The sequence below is a fragment of the Sturnira hondurensis genome, unplaced genomic scaffold (assembly GCF_014824575.4).
Source record: "Sturnira hondurensis isolate 20B ecotype Veracruz unplaced genomic scaffold, ASM1482457v3 Scaffold0006437, whole genome shotgun sequence".
Taxonomy (NCBI): Eukaryota; Metazoa; Chordata; class Mammalia; order Chiroptera; family Phyllostomidae; genus Sturnira; species Sturnira hondurensis.
This window is the reverse complement of record NW_028079068.1, coordinates 9517606-9537899: the sequence shown is the minus strand read 5'-3', so window position 1 is coordinate 9537899 and position 20294 is coordinate 9517606. Positions and strand designations below refer to the sequence as shown.

Below are 20294 nucleotides of genomic sequence, written 5' to 3'. Positions count from 1 at the left end.
GCTCCGTAGTATTTTTAGAGCGTGAAGCTCTCTAACGCACACAAAGTAGCTGGATGCTGGGGGACAGGCTGCTGCAGTTGAGTGGGAATTAGTGTGACCACCCTAACTTTTCTGCATTACTCATCCGAGGAGGAATTGTGAAGGCCTCGAATCAAAGCAGAAAGCTCAGGCGGTCTTTGGTCTACATCTCTTTAAGAGCCTTTCTGTTGGGGCAGGGGTGTGTGTTGAAGCTCCCGGAGACCTGGCATGAGCTCCAGAGACGAGCCAGCAGCAGCAGCAAGACGTCTGCAGTCTGGCAATTCTGAACGTGAGGCTCAGTGTGACTGTCAGAGAATGCTCAGAAGAAAGATTCTCCTTTCTTCTTTACTAAAACTGGTCAATATCTTACAATATTTTTAAATTGTCTACAAAATGAAATTTTTAAAAATTGGGTTAAGTTACTACGTAAGCTAAATTGCTCGAGTTCTATAATCTCAAAATACTTGTAAGGTGTCAACCTTTGATCATACATACCTCTACTGCATCTGATGCAAAAGTAACTAAATTGTCACAAAGTACATAACAGAGGTGACACCCTAAAAACATCAATAATGAGAGCAGAAGAAAGAGGAAGATGAGGAAAAGCACTTCTTTATACAATCCCACTGAGGTTTCTACTCTAGTTTCTTCAGCGGTTTAAGGGATCAGAAAGACTGGGAGGAAAGAGAACAGAAAAGGGTAATCTCACTGCTAGGTACCCACCAGAGCTGCAGTGAACAGAACAAAGTAGGACACAGAGCAGGGTTTTGAGTGGCAGAAATAGAGTGGATACGACATAATATTAATTCCAACAATCTGGCATTTAAAATGAAATTTAAGATATATTTATGATTTTATTGCCAACAGCTTAAATGGACAGCAAGTCTTGAAACTGTTTAATCTGACCCTGAGAGGAAAATCTAGAGTCATAATCATTACTGTCAGGCAAAGGGCATATTTAAACATCTTCTCTCACATTGCAGAAGTCTCCTAAACAGTCACTGATTAATTTAACCAAAGCCAAAAAGGGAAAAAGTCAGTTGACAAACCATTTCTGAAATTAATGATCTTTTACGGGTCATTAAACATAGGATTTTTTTCTCTTTGATTTCAAAACTCTCTAAGGAGAGAAACTGGGTTGTCACCTACCTATAGACGGAGATTTGAAAGGGTATTTATCAGGAAGATCCACTCTAACTTTCCATACTCCGCCTTCATAGGGTGCTGAAAGAAAAGTTAAAATGTTACGCATTAGAAGTATGCCTCCAAATCTGAAAATAAACTTGAGTGTAAATTAAATATTAAATCCTAATCTCTTTTGAAAACCCTGCAAATTAATTCCCTTCAGCATCAGGGACCTCCTATAACTCCTGTGCTAGAATAAAATACTTTCCTTAAAAGACAATAAGCAAAGATTTACTTTCTTCCCCTTCCCTCCAAGTTCCCTGATTCTTTAAAGTATTAAACACTATCCAATTCTTTGGTAAGTAACAGACTTCTATTTCAGTCTACCCTATGTGCCCCTCCAAAAAAAAAACCCAAAAAACCAGAAACAAAAATAAAACTATAAAAAACATTTTCCTAAACCATCACAGCAACCATCCATACAAAAGCCACAATTCACAATTCATGTTTAATACTGTCTCATAGAGATAAGAGAGAAAAGCATATGAATTTACTATGGTAACAGCAAGATTTCCTCACTGGCTTGAGAGTTCAGGCAAATTTACTTTTCAAAAACCACATATACACCACCACTTTGACGTTTTCATTGTCCATTATGGAGAATAAGACTGTAATGAAGAACACACAACAAGTGTACTTACTTCCTTGTGGTCCATAAAACTTCACTACGAATTCATTGAGTCCTCCAAGGATGGTGACCTCGTGCTTACTCTCAATGCTAAGGTGGAAGGTAAAGGAAATCACACCAGCTTTGCATTACCCAGAACAACCCAAAGTGATACCTCCCAGATATGCCATTTTAAGTGTCCAACACTCATATGAAACCAGTAAGATATAAATAAAGTAATTGCAGTAATTTAGAAGCAATATACACTCTTTTTTTTTAAGATTTTTTATTTATTTATCTTCAGAGAGGAAGGGAAGGACAGAAGGAGAGAAACACCAATGCATGGCTGCCTCTCGTGAGTCCCCTGCTGGGAACTGGCCTGCAACCCAGGCATGTGCCCTGACTGGGAATCGAACCGCGATCGTGTGGTTCGCAGGCCCGCACTCAATCCACTGAGCTACACCAGCCAGGGCGCAATATACACTCTTGTGTAAAGAACACAAACAGGCTTTACAGACTCAGAGACTTGTGTTCAGCTCGCAGGACCACCGCCTCCCAGGTCTGCGAGCCCAGGCAAGACAGCGTGAACTGACTCCCTGAGCCTTTGGTCTCTCCTTGCAAATCAAGGAAATACCGCTTACAGGATTTCTGTGAGAATTAAATGAGTTTAGTATGTAAAATTACTAAGATGACTTTTTGTACATACTGTCTGTANACCACATATACACCACCACTTTGACATTTTCATTGTCCATTATGGAGAATAAGACTGTAATGAAGAACACACAACAACAAGTGTACTTACTTCCTTGTGGTCCATAAAACTTCACTACGAATTCATTGAGTCCTCCAAGGATGGTGACCTCGTGCTTACTCTCAATGCTAAGGTGGAAGGTAAAGGAAATCACACCAGCTTTGCATTACCCAGAACAACCCAAAGTGATACCTCCCAGATATGCCATTTTAAGTGTCCAACACTCATATGAAACCAGTAAGATATAAATAAACATAGTAATTGCGGTAATTTAGAAGCAATATACACTTTTTTTTAAGATTTTTTATTTATTTATCTTCAGAGAGGAAGGGAAGGACAGAAGGAGAGAAACACCAATGTATGGCTGCCTCTCGTGAGTCCCCTGCTGGGAACTGGCCTGCAACCCAGGCATGTGCCCTGACTGGGAATCGAACCGCGATCGTGTGGTTCGCAGGCCCGCACTCAATCCACTGAGCTACACCAGCCAGGGCGCAATATACACTCTTGTGTAAAGAACACAAACAGGCTTTACAGACTCAGAGACTTGTGTTCAGCTCGCAGGACCACCGCCTCCCAGGTCTGCGAGCCCAGGCAAGACAGCGTGAACTGACTCCCTGAGCCTTTGGTCTCTCCTTGCAAATCAAGGAAATACCGCTTACAGGATTTCTGTGAGAATTAAATGAGTTTAGTATGTAAAATTACTAAGATGACTTTTTGTACATACTGTCTGTAAGTGAACAGCACTCGGTTTTTCTCCCACTGGTACTCTCTCCTTCCCGCTGACCCACAGGGAACCTTCAACATACACCCAGTATTCCCTTTAGTCAAATTCAGGTTCTCGGGAAAACAGATTTTCCTCAACTGGAAATGTTCTGCTCCTAATTTATAAATTTACTAAGGAATGTCCCCACAATTTTCTCCCTGGCTTAGCAAATAATCAAAAATAGAGACACAACCTTATTGCAAGTATTACTGGCAAATGCAAAAGACCAGTAAATAAATAAATACATAAATAAATATCCTTGACTGAAGTTTTTCTGGTCACCCTCTCTTCCCCTCCCTCCCAAACCTCTACCCCCCTTAGACTCCAGGGCTCTGGGGCCACAACCACAGAGGAGCAGCCCTTCTGAGTCCTCGCTCTCAAAAACATACCCACCCTCAAGACTCTCGCTCCTTTAAGGCACTAGGATGCACTAACACCAAACAAACCAATCCATCTCGGGAGAGGAGAGGGCTAACATCTATCACTACCAGTTTAATATCCACTGTATGTCTCTGCTCTGAGATCTAACCCCATAATAACTCGGACAGGATTTTTAGGTGGACAGGACTTTGGGGAGCTCACAAAGTCCACTGTAACATAAAAAAAAAAGATATTTCAGGCTGGTCTTGTCTTAATCAGCATTGCAAACTGCATGTACTATTATGCAAAAGAGAAAGAATTGAATGAAATTTTTAAATGACCTCTTAAATAGAGAAAAACAGTATTTTTAAAGGTATGAAATTAAGTATTGGACTCTCCAATCCTCTGTGCTATAAACCACAGAACAGAGAAGCCAGGTGTATTTTTGGCCAAGTCCTTGTGTAAGAGCCTGGAACAACAGCCACCAGAGATAGTAATAAAGAGAATATCTATGCTCACCTGATCTAAGTACTTTAATAACATACACACAAAAAGGACTCAAACAGTAACCACCTGGAAAGCCAGCTTCACTTCTCACAGTCAAATGACACACACATGCACAGAGGCTCTGGTACACTAAATCCCTTCTGACCAGCCCCCCTCTGTTCGCCTGCAAAATATCCCCAAGTTACCACTAATGAAACACACAGAGTATGTGTTTAAATTGTTTTAAAACTTGACAAAGCACCCTTGTATTAGTGAGAGAAAAAAGTCAAATCTCATTACAGTAGACAAAATTAGATACAATCAATAAAGTCCTCGAAGAAAACACTTCAAAAAAAAGTCTTGGGGGGTAAGAAGGCGTTCGTAAGAATGACACCAAAGCCAGCAACTTCGGAGAAGAAGAGCAGGTACAAGCACACGCACATTTACAACTTCTATACTGTGGGAGGCAGTTAAGACAAAGATAAACTAAGAGAAAAAAATGACAGCATACGACCAAAATTTACATGTTTAAAAATGAGTTATTACAAAGCAATAAGCACAAATGGCCAAAAAGAAAAAAACAAGGCCAGGACAGCCAAGGTGAGAATCTCAAAAGAGCAAAATTAAGCCATCAAATTTTAGCTCGTTAGTTTAGAACTGAGATAGTTTTCACTATAAACGGATAAAGATGAAAGCTGGATAAAACCTAGTATTCATTCAGCAGCGTATAAATTAGTGTTCCTGAAAACAAATTTAGCACTACATTGCAAAACTTAAAATAATTTTACTCTTTTTATTCAAATTTCACTCCAACGAAGTGATGTTTTAAAAATAACCAGGCACTGCTGGTGGGAGCGCAAGATGGTTTCCACCACTGGGAAACTCGGCGCTGCAGGGTTGCACATAGGCACACCCGGCTCCTGGGAGGTATGTACAGCTGGGCTCGTCTAGGGATGCTCAGAGCACTGTCTGTAACATCCAAACGTCAGGCTGCAACCAAGGGTTCGTCAACAATAAAAAGGGCAAATTATGATGCAGTCACCCAGTGGAATACAATACACCAATAAAAAATGAACTGCTACACATAAAGGTACACACAGGAACCCTCCCCCAAGAAACCCTGCAATTATCTTCTAGAGGGTGGGCCCTTTGTAGTACAGGCTTCCCTTGCTAGGAACCTATCTGTATCAGTGCACCAGGTGTTGTGGTGAGAAGCTGTGTTCAGCTTCAGTGAATTTTGTTTTAAAGACGCAATGCATTTACCTATTTCATGATGGTGATTAAAGTGCGCACCCACACTGCATTGGGCGTTCAGCAGTTTTTGACCAAAAACGGCATGGCCCCGGTGACCCACCCTTCCTATTCACCCAATCTCTCCCAGTGACTTTTTTTTTGTTTCCATGGATGAAAAAAGTCCTCCGGAGGAAACGTTTTTTGCAGACGTGGAGGTGTTGAAACAAAAACAGCAAATGCACAAAAAGGCATCAAAACTGACACGTTCAAAAACTGTTCTGAGCAGTAAAAAAGTCTCAATAGGTGTACTGCATCAACTGGAGAGGACTTTGAAGGTGACTGAAGTTTAAACATGTAAGATTAAATACACAATGTTTTATAAATAAATTCTGGTTATTTTTGGGTCCCTGCCCCTCACATGAGTCTCACAGATTTAATAGTGAAAGAAACCAGATACCAATGAGCATATATGGTAAGATTCCATTTATACACATTTCAAACAGGCTACATGAACCAAAGGTATTAGAAATTAAGGTAGTGATTACCCTAATAATAATTAGGGCCAGTAGGGAACTGTGATAATTGGAAAGGGGCTTGAGGGGGACTTTTGCGTGCTAATTACACCTTTATTGTTCCATTCATCATTGAGCTAAGAAAGTTACTTATGCATTTTTACATATATTTTATTGTTTAATAAAAAGTTCTAAAAACACTGTGTCTGTTTTCTGATATATTTGATATGGATGGCAATGATCTATGGCAATCCCTCTCCATTAAACATTTAAAGTTATGAGTTATCCATACAGACATTTTTTCCAGAAAACTGAAGAAATCTTTTCTATCCTCTCCATGATACAAAAAATCCAGGTTTCTTCCATTTTGCGGTCTGTTTGGGATACAGTTCATGCTTCTATCCAGTTTCCAAAGAAGACTCTCCTTTCCAGTCACTCCGAACCTCCTCTTCCCCATGATCATAAATCAATGCTCCAAACCCCCCTTTCCCATAGTCCCTGGTACAATCCACATGCCAGATAACACTGGGTCTGTCTTTAATTACACACTATTCTGTAAATTAGAGAGTTTACAGTCCATTTCACATGAAAAGTTGAAAGTACACTGAATGAAACCTTTAAAACTTCTACCAAGTTTGTAAAATGAGAAGTAGCGCTAAGTTTATGCTGCCTTGGAATGGGGCACAGACATTAAATCAAATGGAAAAAAGAATCTTAGTTTAGTTGAATGAAAAACACTGCATTAAAAATAAGCCATTCCATCATCACAAATGAATAACCTGTCCACAAAAAAAATACAGAATTACTTGACAGCTGTTACCATATATATTTATGGTAGAGACCACAAGTTTCTTCCTCTTCTCTGCTGCAAGGTCAAGGGCAAGGAAGGCAATGAGAAGGCAGGGTACAATGTCAAAAATAATGATCTATTTTCTGAAATATGCTGGTCCAGCTACCAGACTGGTAGAACTCACAAGAAGCTTCCTTCACTACTTTCTCCGTTTCAAAGCTTAAAAATATCCTTCAGATACAGATATAGTCTGATAAAAATATATTAAACCCATAAAAATCACTTTTTACTCACCTCTCATCTAAGTTATTTGTGACATACTGCTTTTTACTTACTTAGCATTTCACTATTATAGAACAGTATCAGCATTTTCAGTAGACTAAGATTAACATTCCTAGGAACTTGAGTTCATTTTACTTTTAAAATGCCAGCCACCCACCACCTTATTCCCTGAATGCTGTTATGATGACACAATCTAATATTTAAAGGCTAATGCCAAACTGTCAAGAGATAACTGGCATTCTTGGCAAAACGTGTCTATCAAAATTTCAGAAATAATTTTTATATAATTCTGGAATTTTCCAGAAAGGGAGCCAAGGCACAAGCCCGTGTCCCAGGGCTGATGTTAACAGGTCAAGAACGTAGGATTCAGATGGCACCGTTTTCGAAGTTTCCTGATAATGACTTTAAAAAATAAGAGCGTAGCCCTGAGCTGTGTCCACGCAAGTGAGGATCTGGGGTAACGGCACGTGTGTCTTTGCAGAAGGCAGAAGCAATCCACACAGCACTCTCTCTATGTGCTCAGACCAGTCTGTTTTCAATTCTCCTTGAGAATACTCACACTAAGAAACCTAAAGAAACTCAGCAACCCTCACTAATTGTCTGGAAAATAGCATGGTATATCTGTTAATTCATTAATTTGTAAAACATCACAAAATAATACTTTGGGAGTTATGTTGATAAAGAATCCATCTCCTTTAGAGAGATAACTCGAAATATTTACTAATATAGAATGTCTATGATTTGTTTCAAAATAAGCCATTGTGGGCAGAGTTAGGAGATACAGAAGAGATGGCATGGGCTCTAAAAGTTGGTAATTACTGAATCTCAGCAATGGGTACATGGGGGGCGGGGGTCCATCCTATTGTTCTCTCTACTTCTATTTATGTTTGAAATTTCCCATAATAAAGGTTCTAAAAAAAGTAATGTAGTCAGTATCATCATAACTTGACTATTTAACAAGCACCAACAATTCAGAAGAACTTAGCTACTACAGCTCTCTTGAAAGCTTATAAAAAGGTCCAACATTCTCCTAACGTCCAATACTTAGCCCAAGGAAGAAAAGAAAAAAAGGTGATCCAGTATGTAAGAAAACAAAGACATCATCTTGAAAGAGGAGACTACTTCAGGGGTAGGAAACATGGGTGGAGAGAGTCACAACATACAAACTTCCAGTTCTAAGTAAGTAAGTCACGTGGTACGAGGCACAGCACGGCTACTACAGTCAGCGCTGTACTGCACACGGTACTGCACAGCTGCCAGGAGCAGACCGTAAAAGTTCTCACCACGAAAAACGATTCTGTAACTATGTCAAGGCGAGAGATGTTAAAACCAGACTCACTGTGGTGATCATTTCACAGTACACACAAATACTGCACCATTATGTTGCACACCTGAAACTGAGGTTGTACATCAATTATCCATCGATTAAGAAAATAAAGGGAGAGAAGATCAACGGCTGACATTCCAGAAAAATCAAACTTCAGTGGCTTCAAAGGCTATCTAAGAAAAATCCAACCACACTGAGGGAAGATGAGCACGGCTTCTGAATATCCATGAAAAATGGCCTCACCTTGGCTGGTGTAGCTCAGTGGATTGAGCACGGGCCTGTGAACTAAGGGATCGCAGTTCAATCCCCAGTCAGGGCACATGCCTGGGTTGCAGGCCAGTTCCCGGCAGGGGCCAGTTCCCAGCAAAGGATGCATGAGAAAGGAACCATACATTGATGTTTCTCTTCCTCGCTCCTTCCCTTCCCCTCTAAAGATAAATGAATAAATTAGAAAAAAGAAAAATAGCCTCTAGGCAAAATAATCAAGATGTACCTTTGTTTAAATTATAAGGAAAAACGATCATGTACAATAAGCAAAGGCTCCTAGACAACATCAAGTTTAATTTAAAAAAAAGATTTTTAAAGGTGTTTGTCATGTTAGGAGGTCAGGGAACTGCATTCAAAAGAGAAACAAAATTAGCAGAACTAAAAGCTATTGAAAAAATAAGCAGGGGAAAGAGGGAGGAAAAGGCTTCTACCAGTGATTAAATACATACATAAAAAGAATAAGAACATTTTTTTACTCATTTAATTCATTCTGGAAGAGAGGTGATGATATACAAGTTCAGAGCAATTAACAAAACAATACATGTGCCATATGTATTGTTCATACTAAATTGTTCATATTAATTCAAGCAGTTTTAGTCCTTTCACCCCCTGCAAACAAACAAACAAACAAACACTTTCTACATAAATAGGAACTTATTTCGCTGAGTTAGCACCTATTAAAACCACAAAAGATCACGGACATTATTTCTATTAAAAATTGGTTTACTAGCCTTGGCTGGTGTGGCTCAGTTGGTTAGAACGTCACCCATAACTGAAAGGTTGCGGGGTTCGAGTCCCAGTCAAGGCACATGCTTAGGTTTGATCCCTGGTCTGGGCGCAAGTCCCTGGTCCAGGTGTATACAGGAGATAACCAGTCAATGCTCCTTCCTCATCAATGTTTCTCTCCCTTTATTGGGAAAAGCAATGAAATGAAACAGTTGGTGTATTAGCCTTGGCCAGGGTGGGAGTGTTGTCCTGTAAACTGAAAGGTCGCAGGTTCAATTCCCAGTCAGGGCACATACCTGGGTTGCTGTTAAGTCCCCGGCTAGGGTATGTATAAGAGGCAACTGACTGGTGTTTCTCTCTCACATCAGTGTTTCTCTCACTCCCTTGCTCTCTTTCTAAAATCAATAAGCGTATCTTCAGATGAGGATTTTTTAAAGGTTTTTATTTATTTATTTTCAGAGAGAAGGGGAGGGAGGGAGGGAGGGAGGGGAGGGAGAGAAACATCAGTGTGTGGTTGCCTCTCACAGGTTCCCTACTGGGGACCAGGCCTACAACCCAGGTATGTGCCCTGGCTGGGAATCAAACCAGTGACCCTTTGGTTCGCAGCCTCTGCTCAATCCACTGAACTATATACCAGCCAGGGCAGGATATTTTTTTTAAAAATTGGTTTACTAAATATTATTCACCCCACCACCACGTAAGTACCTTAAGGAAAACAAAATCTCTTAAACACAACCTGCATTCAAGAAGCTTAAAGTTTAGCAAGGGAACATGAGATCTTTCCACTAGGAGTAAATGGAAAGTTTGCACAAAGTGCTACCAGTGTTTAGAGTAGGAAGAGATTTCTTCCAGCCTGGGGGCAGAGACGGAGATGGTTTGCCAAGGAAGGCAGGAATTCACACAGGCCTTAAGAACAGGAGTGATCTGGACACATGCAGGTGGGGAAAGGCATTTAACTCAAAGACAGAAAAGCACAGGATACGTCCAGGGAACAGGAGCCACTCCTTTTCATTTTGATGAGTAGACCATGGGGAGTATTAAAACACTAGGCCAAGACCAGATCACAAAGAGGCCTGAAACACGGATTCTATTTGGTGAATGGGCAGACAGCTGGCAGTTCCATGCACAGTGCACAAGACTGTGCTTTACAGACATGACCGAGCAGTAGTGCAAACTGCCTGCGGGTGTGAGAAACAGAATTAAAGCAAGACAGCTGAAGAACAGTGTTCAAGGCCTCAACTAAGACAACAGCTGTGGGAATAATGGGAGAGATTTAAAAAAGACTTTTCAGGCCCTGCAACTGACTAGACACGGGACAGCCAGGAGAGAGCTCCAGTGTGGCTAGAATGTTGCATTTTCACGAGGAATGAAGAAACTGGAGTTCTAAATTACTCTCCCAACTTCTAAATGCACACAAAGCACACGTGCTCCAATGTGTCTCCTGGCGAAGCCCTCTGGGACCACCCTATTCACGGCGGCCATTCCCACCACCTATCTGGTATCTCTGGAGTCTACTTTCGCCTGTCGATCCCCAGGCTCCAACTGCTGTACTGCAGGCTCCAGAAAGGCAGGGGTTGGCTGGTTTGAGCGCCAGTGCCATCCTCGAAGATCCAGGCACACGGTAGGCACAGAAATATTAATTAAAAAGCACATGACTGAAGTTGTAAGACAGCCATGGCCTGAAGCTGCCGGTCTGAGATCTAAGTATAGTTTTAGCCTTGTCAGGCAGGTGAGGTGATACTATTAATGGCTAGGTAGAACACAGGGCAGAAGGAACAAGTTTTTATGAAAGATGCTAAGTTCAGTTTTGAATATATTATAATTTACAGTACAAATGGATAAACCAAGTGGTAATATACCACAGGCAGCGAGAAAATGCATGATTTAAAAGGATCACTTTGTGCCCTGGCTGGCGTAGCTCAGTGGACTGAGCGCAAGCTGCAAACAAAAGGGTCCCAGGTTTGATTCCCAGTCAGGGCACATGCCTACGTTGGGGGCCAGGTCCCCCAGTGGGGGCTACATGAGAGGCAACCACACATTGATGTTTCTATCTCTTTCCATCTCTAAAAATAAATAAATAAAATCTAATTTAAAAAAGAATCACCTGGTATATCACTAACTCTGACCTGTTTCCTAAATCTTTTTTTATTTTTTATTTTTAAAAGATTTTATTTATTTATCTTTTTAGAGGGGAAGGGAAGGAGAGAAGGAGAGAAATATCAATGTATGGTTGCCTCTTGTATGTCCCCTCCAGGGAACTGGCCTGCAACCCAGGCATGTGCCCTGACTGGGAATCGAACTGCGATCGTGTGGTTCGCAGGCCCACAGTTCAATCCACTGAGCTACACCAGCCAGGGCTGCTGTTTCCTAAATCTTAAAAAAAAAAAAAAAAAAAAAAAAAAGGGCCAGGGGCAATGTTGAAGATGAAATATGTACAAAGGTAGCTGGCCCAGCATCTGACACAACTGGAATTCATTTTTTAAATGTAAAATAAGTACACAAAAGTCTAACTAAATCAATTTCCACATGATTAAAATTTCCTAAATACAAAATTTTTACAATGTTGAAAAATTTGTTTTCTTCTACATTCTTTTTTAAAGATACATTTTTAATTAAGATTTTATTTATTTTTGGAGGGAAAAAGAGAGGGAGAGAAACATCAATGTGTGGTTTGCCTCTTGAGTGCCTCCTACTGAGGACCTGGCCCGAAACCCAGGCATGTGCCCTGGCTGGGAATCAAACCAGCAACTCTTTGGTTCACTGGCTGGTGCTCAATCCAGTGAGCCACCCCAGCCAGGGCTAAAGATTTTCTTTCTTTCTTTATTTCTTTGAGAAGGGGTAGAAAGGGAGAAGGAGAGAGAGAAGAATATAAATGCAAGAGTGAAATACCAATCTGTTGCCTCTTGTATGAGCCGAGACCAGGGAATGAACCAGCAACCCAAGCACATGTCCTGACCGGGAATCGAACCAGGTTCCTTTCACTTTGTGGGATGATGCCCAACCCACTGAGCCACACCAGTTAGGGTATTTTCTTCTACGTTCTTAAGTAGAATACTACTAAGAAAACAGCCTTTCTTGATGCTGAGTCATCATTATGAATAACAACACAATAATATCCTTAAGAAATTAGTAAGGTATAAAATTTTCTGCTATAGAAAATTTCTGATCCTGTTATGCGAAAGGTATTGGCAAGTTTTTTTCCCCTAGTTTCTCTTACTTCTTTAGCTAAGTCTAAGGCTGTCACTGTGTTACCATCCCTTAAAGGTATCTATGGTGGGTTATACAAAAATCAGATAACCAAAGTTTGTGAAAATTTATTTTTAAAATGGGGGTACATAGATTCTAAGGGAGACATTCCCCAGTAAGCAAAGTGCATAAAACAGATAAACTTTAAGTATTTGTTTGCAGGTTTAAACTACATTGGCTGAAGCTGCCAACAACTTCTGAAGGAGGCATATTACATTAAAAATAGCCAATTCAAAATGCATTGTCCAGAAGTAAAAAAACTTTCACAATTTACTACAACACACTAAACTCTTGAAGACTCTTTATCTAAGGTGTAAAAAAGTAGCATATATTAAATTTTTTTTTAGTTTTTCCATTTCTTGAATATTTTATAAGAGTATTTAGAGCCCTGGCTGGTGTAGCTCAGTGAATTGAGCGTGGGCCTGCGAACCAAGGGATCTCGGTTCGATTCCCAGTCAGGGCACATGCCTGGGTTGCAGGCCAGTTCCCAGCAGGGAACACACCAGAGGCAACCATACACTGGTATTTCTCTCCCTCTCTCCTTCCCTTCCCCTCTAAAAGATAGATAAATAAAATTAAATTTAAAAAAGACTCGAAGCAACAGACATAACTGTTGGGGGGAAAAGTATTTAGAGATTAGGTATTCCTTTGCACCTAACTTCTTTAAAAATCAACATTATAATTTTTACAATTCATTCCTATTATTGTGTATAACTATTTATTTCTTTTTCGTGGCTGTGTAGTATGGATACATATGATATACATATTTTAAGATTTTTTATATAGTCACAAAATTTAATTATATTTAATTATATAGCAAGCAAGTTCACTACCACTCAGGAAACTGAAAATCACACCAGCCTTAGAGGAGAGTCCTTCCCCCTCAGGTGTTATGCTTTCACTTAAAGATTCCAAATCAGAAACCAAAGTAAACACTGGCCAGATCCAAGTAAATGTTCTTTTTTAAAATGGGAAAATCATCACTGTAACTTAGGTCTTCCCTGGATGCATCATCACTCTGCAAACAGATTCCCATATAATAGAGTAAAAAAATTTTTTTAAATTAAGAGTCATAAGAAAGCCCTGGCTGGCGTAGCTCAGTGGATTGAGCGCGGGCCTGCGAACTAGAGGATCGCGGTTCGATTCCCAGTCAGGGCACATGCCTGGGTTGCAGGCCGGTTCCCTGCAGGCCAACTCCCAGCAGGGGATGCATGAAAGGCAACCATACATTGATGTTTCTCTCCCTCTCTCCTTCCCCTCTAAAGATAAATAAATAAATAAAATCTTTAAAAAAAAAAAAAAAAAAGAGTCATAAGAAAAATAATTTTTTTCAAATAGGTTTTAGACAAAGGAAGTGTTTGAGACACGCAGAAATCTAAGCCTCACTCCACCCCCAACACAATGTTTTACAAAGCAGATTTACGAAGTCAAACAGTCAGAGATGATTCAGTTGCACAAGTTAACAGAGAGCAAAACGGGAGGGAAAGATCGTAAAACAATGCCATCTTGAGACCAAAAGGACATAGTCAAGACAGAAATAAGACTTATATTTTCTAAAAAGTTCATATGCCAGCCCTGGTTGGGTAGCTCTGCTGGAACGCTGGTTAGAGAAGCGTCCTGACATGACAAGTCTGAGTGTTCGATCCCCAGGCAGGGCACATACAAGAATCAACCACTGAGTGCATAAGTAAATTGAACACCAAATCAATGTTTCTCTCTCTTCCTCCCACAATCCCTAAAAAAAATAGAATAAAAAGTTCATATTGCAGTTAAGCACCTCAAAATATTTAGAAGTCAGTATCAATAAAATAGAAATAGTTCTTTTAATAAACAAACTTTGCTGCTTTGCTACATTATGGCAACAAGTGAATTTTATGTATTTTTAACTGAAAATTTACACATGCAAATAAATGAATAGTATTATTAGTTCATTAAACAATATATTCCTCTTAACTCATAAAAGGTTAATCAAAAGCTTAATTTTCACAATTTGGTTTCCTTGGTATAGCTTGATTCAAAGATATGCTAAAAATAAACTAACTTCCCAAAGAACTGATTATTTTCTTAGGTGTAATGGCACTATGAATTGATTTAAGAAAATGGCCATATTTTAAGAGAGGCTTATTGATATATGTAAGGATTAAATGACAACAATGTCTGGGATATGTCCTAAAATATTTCAGAAAAAAGAAGAATACATGTGTGAGAAAATATCAATAGTTGAAAATTTTTAATTTGGGTGATGGGGATTCATTAAAATAACCTTTAGTTTTGTACTCTTAAAAAAACTCATAATAGCCCTGGCTGGTATAGCTCAGTGGATTGAGCTCGGGCCTGCGAACCAGAGGATCGTGGTTCGATTCCCAGTCAGGGCACACATGCCTGGGTTGCAGGCTGGTTCCCTACAGGGCAACTCCCAGCGGGGGACGCAGGAAAGGCAACCATACATTGATGTTTCTCTCCCTCTCTCCTTCCCCTCTAAAGATAAGTAAAATTAAAAAAAAAAACTCATAATAAAAACAAATTACTTGCTTTTGTTTAATTCCCAATATCTATCATTTCTCTTTTTATAAAATCAGAAACCATATGTATACATCTGGCCATACTTCCATGGAAAGGTGATGCTCAGTGTCGAGGAACTATCAGCTGGTCAAACGTCAGATACAAAATCTTCAAACTGTGGAAGACAACTCTGAACCACGGAGAGGAGAGATTCCCAAGACGCAAGACACCCCAGAGACATCAAGTCCTCAAATAAAATCCAAACAAATGATCTGGAAAAAGTGTTTTTAAAAATGTTTTTAAACATTTCTTTGAAAAATTTTAGAAGATGGGACACATTAAAAAATACTGGTACTTAATTACAACATCCAATTTGCATGTTGTCAGGATGGACGTGAACACCACCGTCCCATGTCAGAGAAGTGGACAGGAGGAACCCTGTTGCTCCAAAGGCAGATGACCTAGTCACAGTAGGCTAGAGAAAAAAAATAAGCAAATCACAACCGTAAGGATGACAACAGCATCTGAACTTGAAAATTCTGAAGTCACAGGCAACACATAACTTCCCCATAAATGATATAGAAACATGCAAATAGCTGGGTGGCGCTCTACAAAATTCTAATGGAACCATCTATTAACACACCTCCGACCTCCCCTTCTGGGCCGCATGCTGTTCTGCACCACCCACAAAGGACAAAGTGCATCATGACGTGGCTTCTCAGTAAATACTGCAAAGCAAAATTTAACAGGGCTTTCTGGAACATCTGTGCAGTGTATTTGGTATTCATGTTAACAATGTTCTTTTTTCGGAAAATCTTTGAGAACTTTACTTTCTTTATCCATTTCAAATACATCAGGACCAGTTTTTACCCTAATACCTGAAGTGCAGACTGCACTGCCACTCAATGAAAATAGAATTAAGCTAAGTGTTTAATAATTCCTACCCACAGATGTTCTAATCAAGGCACGTAAGTCACTCACCATCATCAGTGACATTTTAAAGGAAATACTTTCTTTGGCCCTCTTTAAGTAACATATAGTATATTATAACTGCAAAGTGATACCTAAAAAATTAGTAAATCCCAAGCAGTGGGACACCATGCAGCAGATGCAGACTGTGAGTGAGCGGAGACAATGGATCAGAGATGAGCAGGACGGGATCTCAGACGCGTGGGCTTCCTCTTCTCAGCCAACATGTCTCTAAGTCGTGGACTTTTCTAGAGATCAGTGATTCCCCCACCATCATTTTATGACTTCAATCACCTCAAGGAGAATTTCTTACAAAAAACTTTTTAAAATTCAAATATATTGCCTTTAAACTCAAAGAAAGGGGGAAAATAACAGACGTGTGCACGCCATTACTTTACCCCTAACATCATGCGCTCAGGCTCTGGTCACAGTGTCTCCTCATTCCCCGTTCTTCCAGGACATGAATGATGGCTGCCCGTGGCTCCTTCTACTACTCCACAGTCCTCACACGTAGGTATCAAATCTCAATGACTTTGGTTTCATAAAAGTTGTAAGGGGAAAGAGAGCAGCACAGACTCAGGCTGTTTAAAGCAATACATGTGCAAAGGAATAAGGAAAGGTTCAAGATCACTGTCAAGATTTACACTGAAAAAAAGGTGAACTGCGGATGAATACACTCGACAGAATGCCAAACTAAAGTGCAGTCCACCACATAGAGGACTCTACACTCCAAAACAAGTGAATATGCCTTCATTCAATTGAGTCTCGTTTGCATTATTCATTTGGAAGACTCACGAGAGGCAGCAGCAATTATTTATTGGAAGTTCAACAGCCTTGATAAACACTATAAGGATGAAAAAGTAATCTAAAGTGATATGGAAAAGAGCAGTATCTTCTTGATTGAAATTCTGCTCCAAAACTATCTGGGCCAACTATACTTTAATAAAAAATGAATAAAACGATGTACTAAAAAACTATACAAAAAGGTAGTTAGCAGGCAAATATTCTATTTGGTATGTTCAAACAGCTGTTAGAAACTACCTTTATTTATTACCTTTATGAATAATTAGGATGACAGAATTGGGGTGAAAACTTTCAACAGAAACTGGAATGTTGCTTTTTTAAAAAAGTCCATAGTGGAAATAAGTGAAAGAAATAAAAATTTTAACTGGAGGGAAAAACTGCTTTTAAAGAAAACACCTGGACTTCCAGCCAAGATGGAGGCATAGGTAGAAACACTGTGCCTTCTCCCACAACCAAAATTAAGGACAACAAAGATTTAGAAACCAAAACACAACCAGAACAGACAGGAAATTGAACTGTACGGAATTCTTACAACCATTCATCCAGACCAGTAAGAGGGGCAAAGTTGGCAGTCAGGGAAGAGGGGTCTCGGGAGGAAAAAGCTGTGGCTGGCAGACCTGGGAGCACAGGCGGCGGCTGGCATACCCCAGATGCGGGGTGGCAACCAGCAGACCCAGTGAGGTGGCTGGCTGTCCACACTGAAAGTCACACATTAGCGTGCAGATAAACCAGGCAAAAAGGGCAGCAAGACAGAGCGTGCAACCCAGGACCCCAGATGGGAAATAAAGTCTAAAAGCACCAATTGAAAACATTTGCAGGGGAGTTTGTTAGAGAGACCCACGGGGTCCTAGAACGTATACAAGCCAACCCACCTGGGAACCAGCACTAGAAGGGCCCAATTTGCTTGTGGGAAGCGGTGGAAGGGACTGAAATACGAGCAGAGCAAGCGCCAGTGTTCCCTCTCTCACCCCACCCCACATACAGCGTTGCAATCTAGCAACTGGGTTGCCCCATCCTGGGGACCACCTAAGGCTCTGCCACTTACACATAACAGGTGCGACCTGACCAAAAAATTATGGCTCAAAGAGAAGAACAAATCAAAGCCCCAGAGCCAATACTTTTAAGCAACCAAGAGATAGCCAACCTACCAGATGCACAGTTCAAAGCACTGGTGATCAAGATGCTCACAGAACTGGTTGATTTTGGTCACAAATTAGATGAACAAATGAAGGCTACACTAAGTGAAATGAAGGGAAATGCACAGGGATCCAATAGGGATGGAAAGAAAACTGTGACTCAAATCAATGGAGTGGACCAGAAGGAAGATAGAAATATCCAATCAGAAAAGAATGAAGAAACAAGAATTCAAAAAAATGAGGAGAGGCTTAGGAAACTCCAGGACATCTTTAAAGATTCCAACATCCGGATTATAGGGGTACCAGAAGGGGAAGAGCAAGAGCAACAAGTCAAAAAGCTATCTGAACAAATAATAAAGGAGAACTTCCCCAGTCTGGCGAAGGAAAGAGACTTCCAGAAGTCCAGGAAGTTCAGAGAGTCCCAAAGAAGGTGGACCCAAAGAGGAACACACCAAGGCACATCTAATTACATTAGCCAAGATTAAAATGAAGGAGTGAATCCTAGAAGCAGCAAGATATAAGGGGACAGTCACCTACAAAGGAGTCCCATCAGACTGTCAGTGGATTTCTCAAAAGAGACCTTGCAGGCAAGAAGGGGCTGGAAAGAAGTATTCCAAGTCATGAAAGGCAAGGACCTACATCCAAGATTGCTCTATCCAGCAAAGCTTTCATTTAGAATGGAAGGGCAGATAAAGTGCTTCTCAGATGAGGTCAAGTTCAAGGAGCTCATCATCACCAAGCCCTTATTTTATGAAATGTTAAAGGGACTCATCTAAGAAAAAGATAAAAAATATGAACAGTGAAAGGACAGCAAATTCAGTTATTAACAACCACATCTAAAACAAAAACAAACTAAGTGGACACCTAAAACAGGAGCAGAGCCACAGAAATGGAGATTACATGAAGGGTTAGAAACAGGGGAGTAGGAGGAGGAGAAGGGGGAGAAGGTACAGAGAATAAGGAGCATGGACGGTGGGGAGAAAATAGACAGGGGGAGGGCAAGAATAGTGTGGGATATGTAGAAACTAAAGAACTTATGACACATGGACATGAACTAAAGGGGGGGTGTGGGTCAGACGGGGTGTGCAGGGTGGAGGGAAATGAAGGGGGGAAAATGGGACAACTGTAATGGCATAATAAAATATATTATAGCCCTGGCTGGTGTAGCTCAGTGGATTGAGCGCGGGCCTGCGAACCACACGATCGCAGTTCGATTCCCAGTCAGGGCACATGCCTGGGTTGCAGGCCAGTTCCCGGGTCCTGGTTCCCGGCAGGGGACGAATGAGAGGCAACCATACATTGATATATTTCTCTCTCTCTCTCTCCTTCCCTTCCCCTCTAAGATAAATAAATAAAATCTTTTAAAAAAAGAGGCAGGAGCTTTAAATATATATATATTATAAAAAAGAGAAAACATCCTACTATAACAAAACAACCCCAATATGAATAAATAAGCAGAAAACCCTGGAAAGGCAAGAAATGTGAGGTGAAAGGGGACTATAGGCTAGGTGTGTAACGTGATACAGGGTGAAGAGTGGCTGGAGCTATTTTTAGCATCACACAAGTAACAGGTGACAGAGCCGAGAGAGGAAGCTTTCAGGCTGTGGTGGTAAGTCTGCTAGCTCAGCACCGACAGAAATGATTACCACACAGTGAGAAATGGGTCGTCAGATACAAATAAGAAATATGGAAGTGATACATAATATGAAAGCTAGCCTAACAATTTAACAGAAGTCTAAGTTTAAATATGCATAAATAGTAAGAGAATAAAAATTGCACTGTTATGCAGTACACGACAGAAATTAAAAATCAAGTTTCTCACAAGGACTGTTTCCTGAATAATTAAACAGTGTGAAAAAAAATCAGTTATTCAGCAAAACAAGAGAAGACAAACCTAGACACACACACCAGTGGGTGTATATATAGTAAGAAAATCTGGCACTGAAGAGGTGACAGAACGATTAGGTTTCCCCCTCTCATGTCTGTACCATGGGGACCAGCGGGACTGATAGGCTCAGGTGCCACTGAGACAAACAGTTCTCCGGGGCCAAAAGCAGGGGACAGAGTGCGGTTCTGAGAACACCTTTCAGTGCAACTAAACCACCTCATTTGGTGAAGTAGAGTTTTGGGCTTTTAAAAAAAACGTCTTTAAAGTGTGAATGGGGGGTAGGGAGGGGGCTAGCGCTGCTTTCCCATCCCCTAACCCTCTCGTCCCCATGCCCAGACACTGCGATGTAGCCTAAATACTACCACTGTCTGTATTTTACATAGAAATGTTCATACACACGCACTCACATCATCACGGAAAGACAGGGGGAACTGCTCTG

The 20294-nt window shown here is 40.5% G+C and overlaps 1 protein-coding gene across 4 annotated transcripts in view; it reads right to left on the bottom strand.

Moving 5' to 3' along the window:
• The window catches only part of UBE2H (ubiquitin conjugating enzyme E2 H), a 114017-nt gene that overhangs the window by 42724 nt on the left and 50999 nt on the right, over window positions 1–20294 (bottom strand). For 3 of the 4 annotated variants that reach the window (XM_037049205.1, XM_037049207.1, XM_037049206.1), the window contains exons 2-3: window positions 2616–2692; window positions 1168–1242 (exon numbers count right to left, since the gene is read on the bottom strand). In XM_037049205.1, the coding sequence (XP_036905100.1) occupies window positions 1168–1242; window positions 2616–2692 (152 nt within the window). Of the gene's footprint in view, window positions 1–1167; window positions 1243–1844; window positions 1953–2615; window positions 2693–20294 lie in introns of those variants that run through there. The other variant, XM_037049208.1, reaches the window with a different exon arrangement.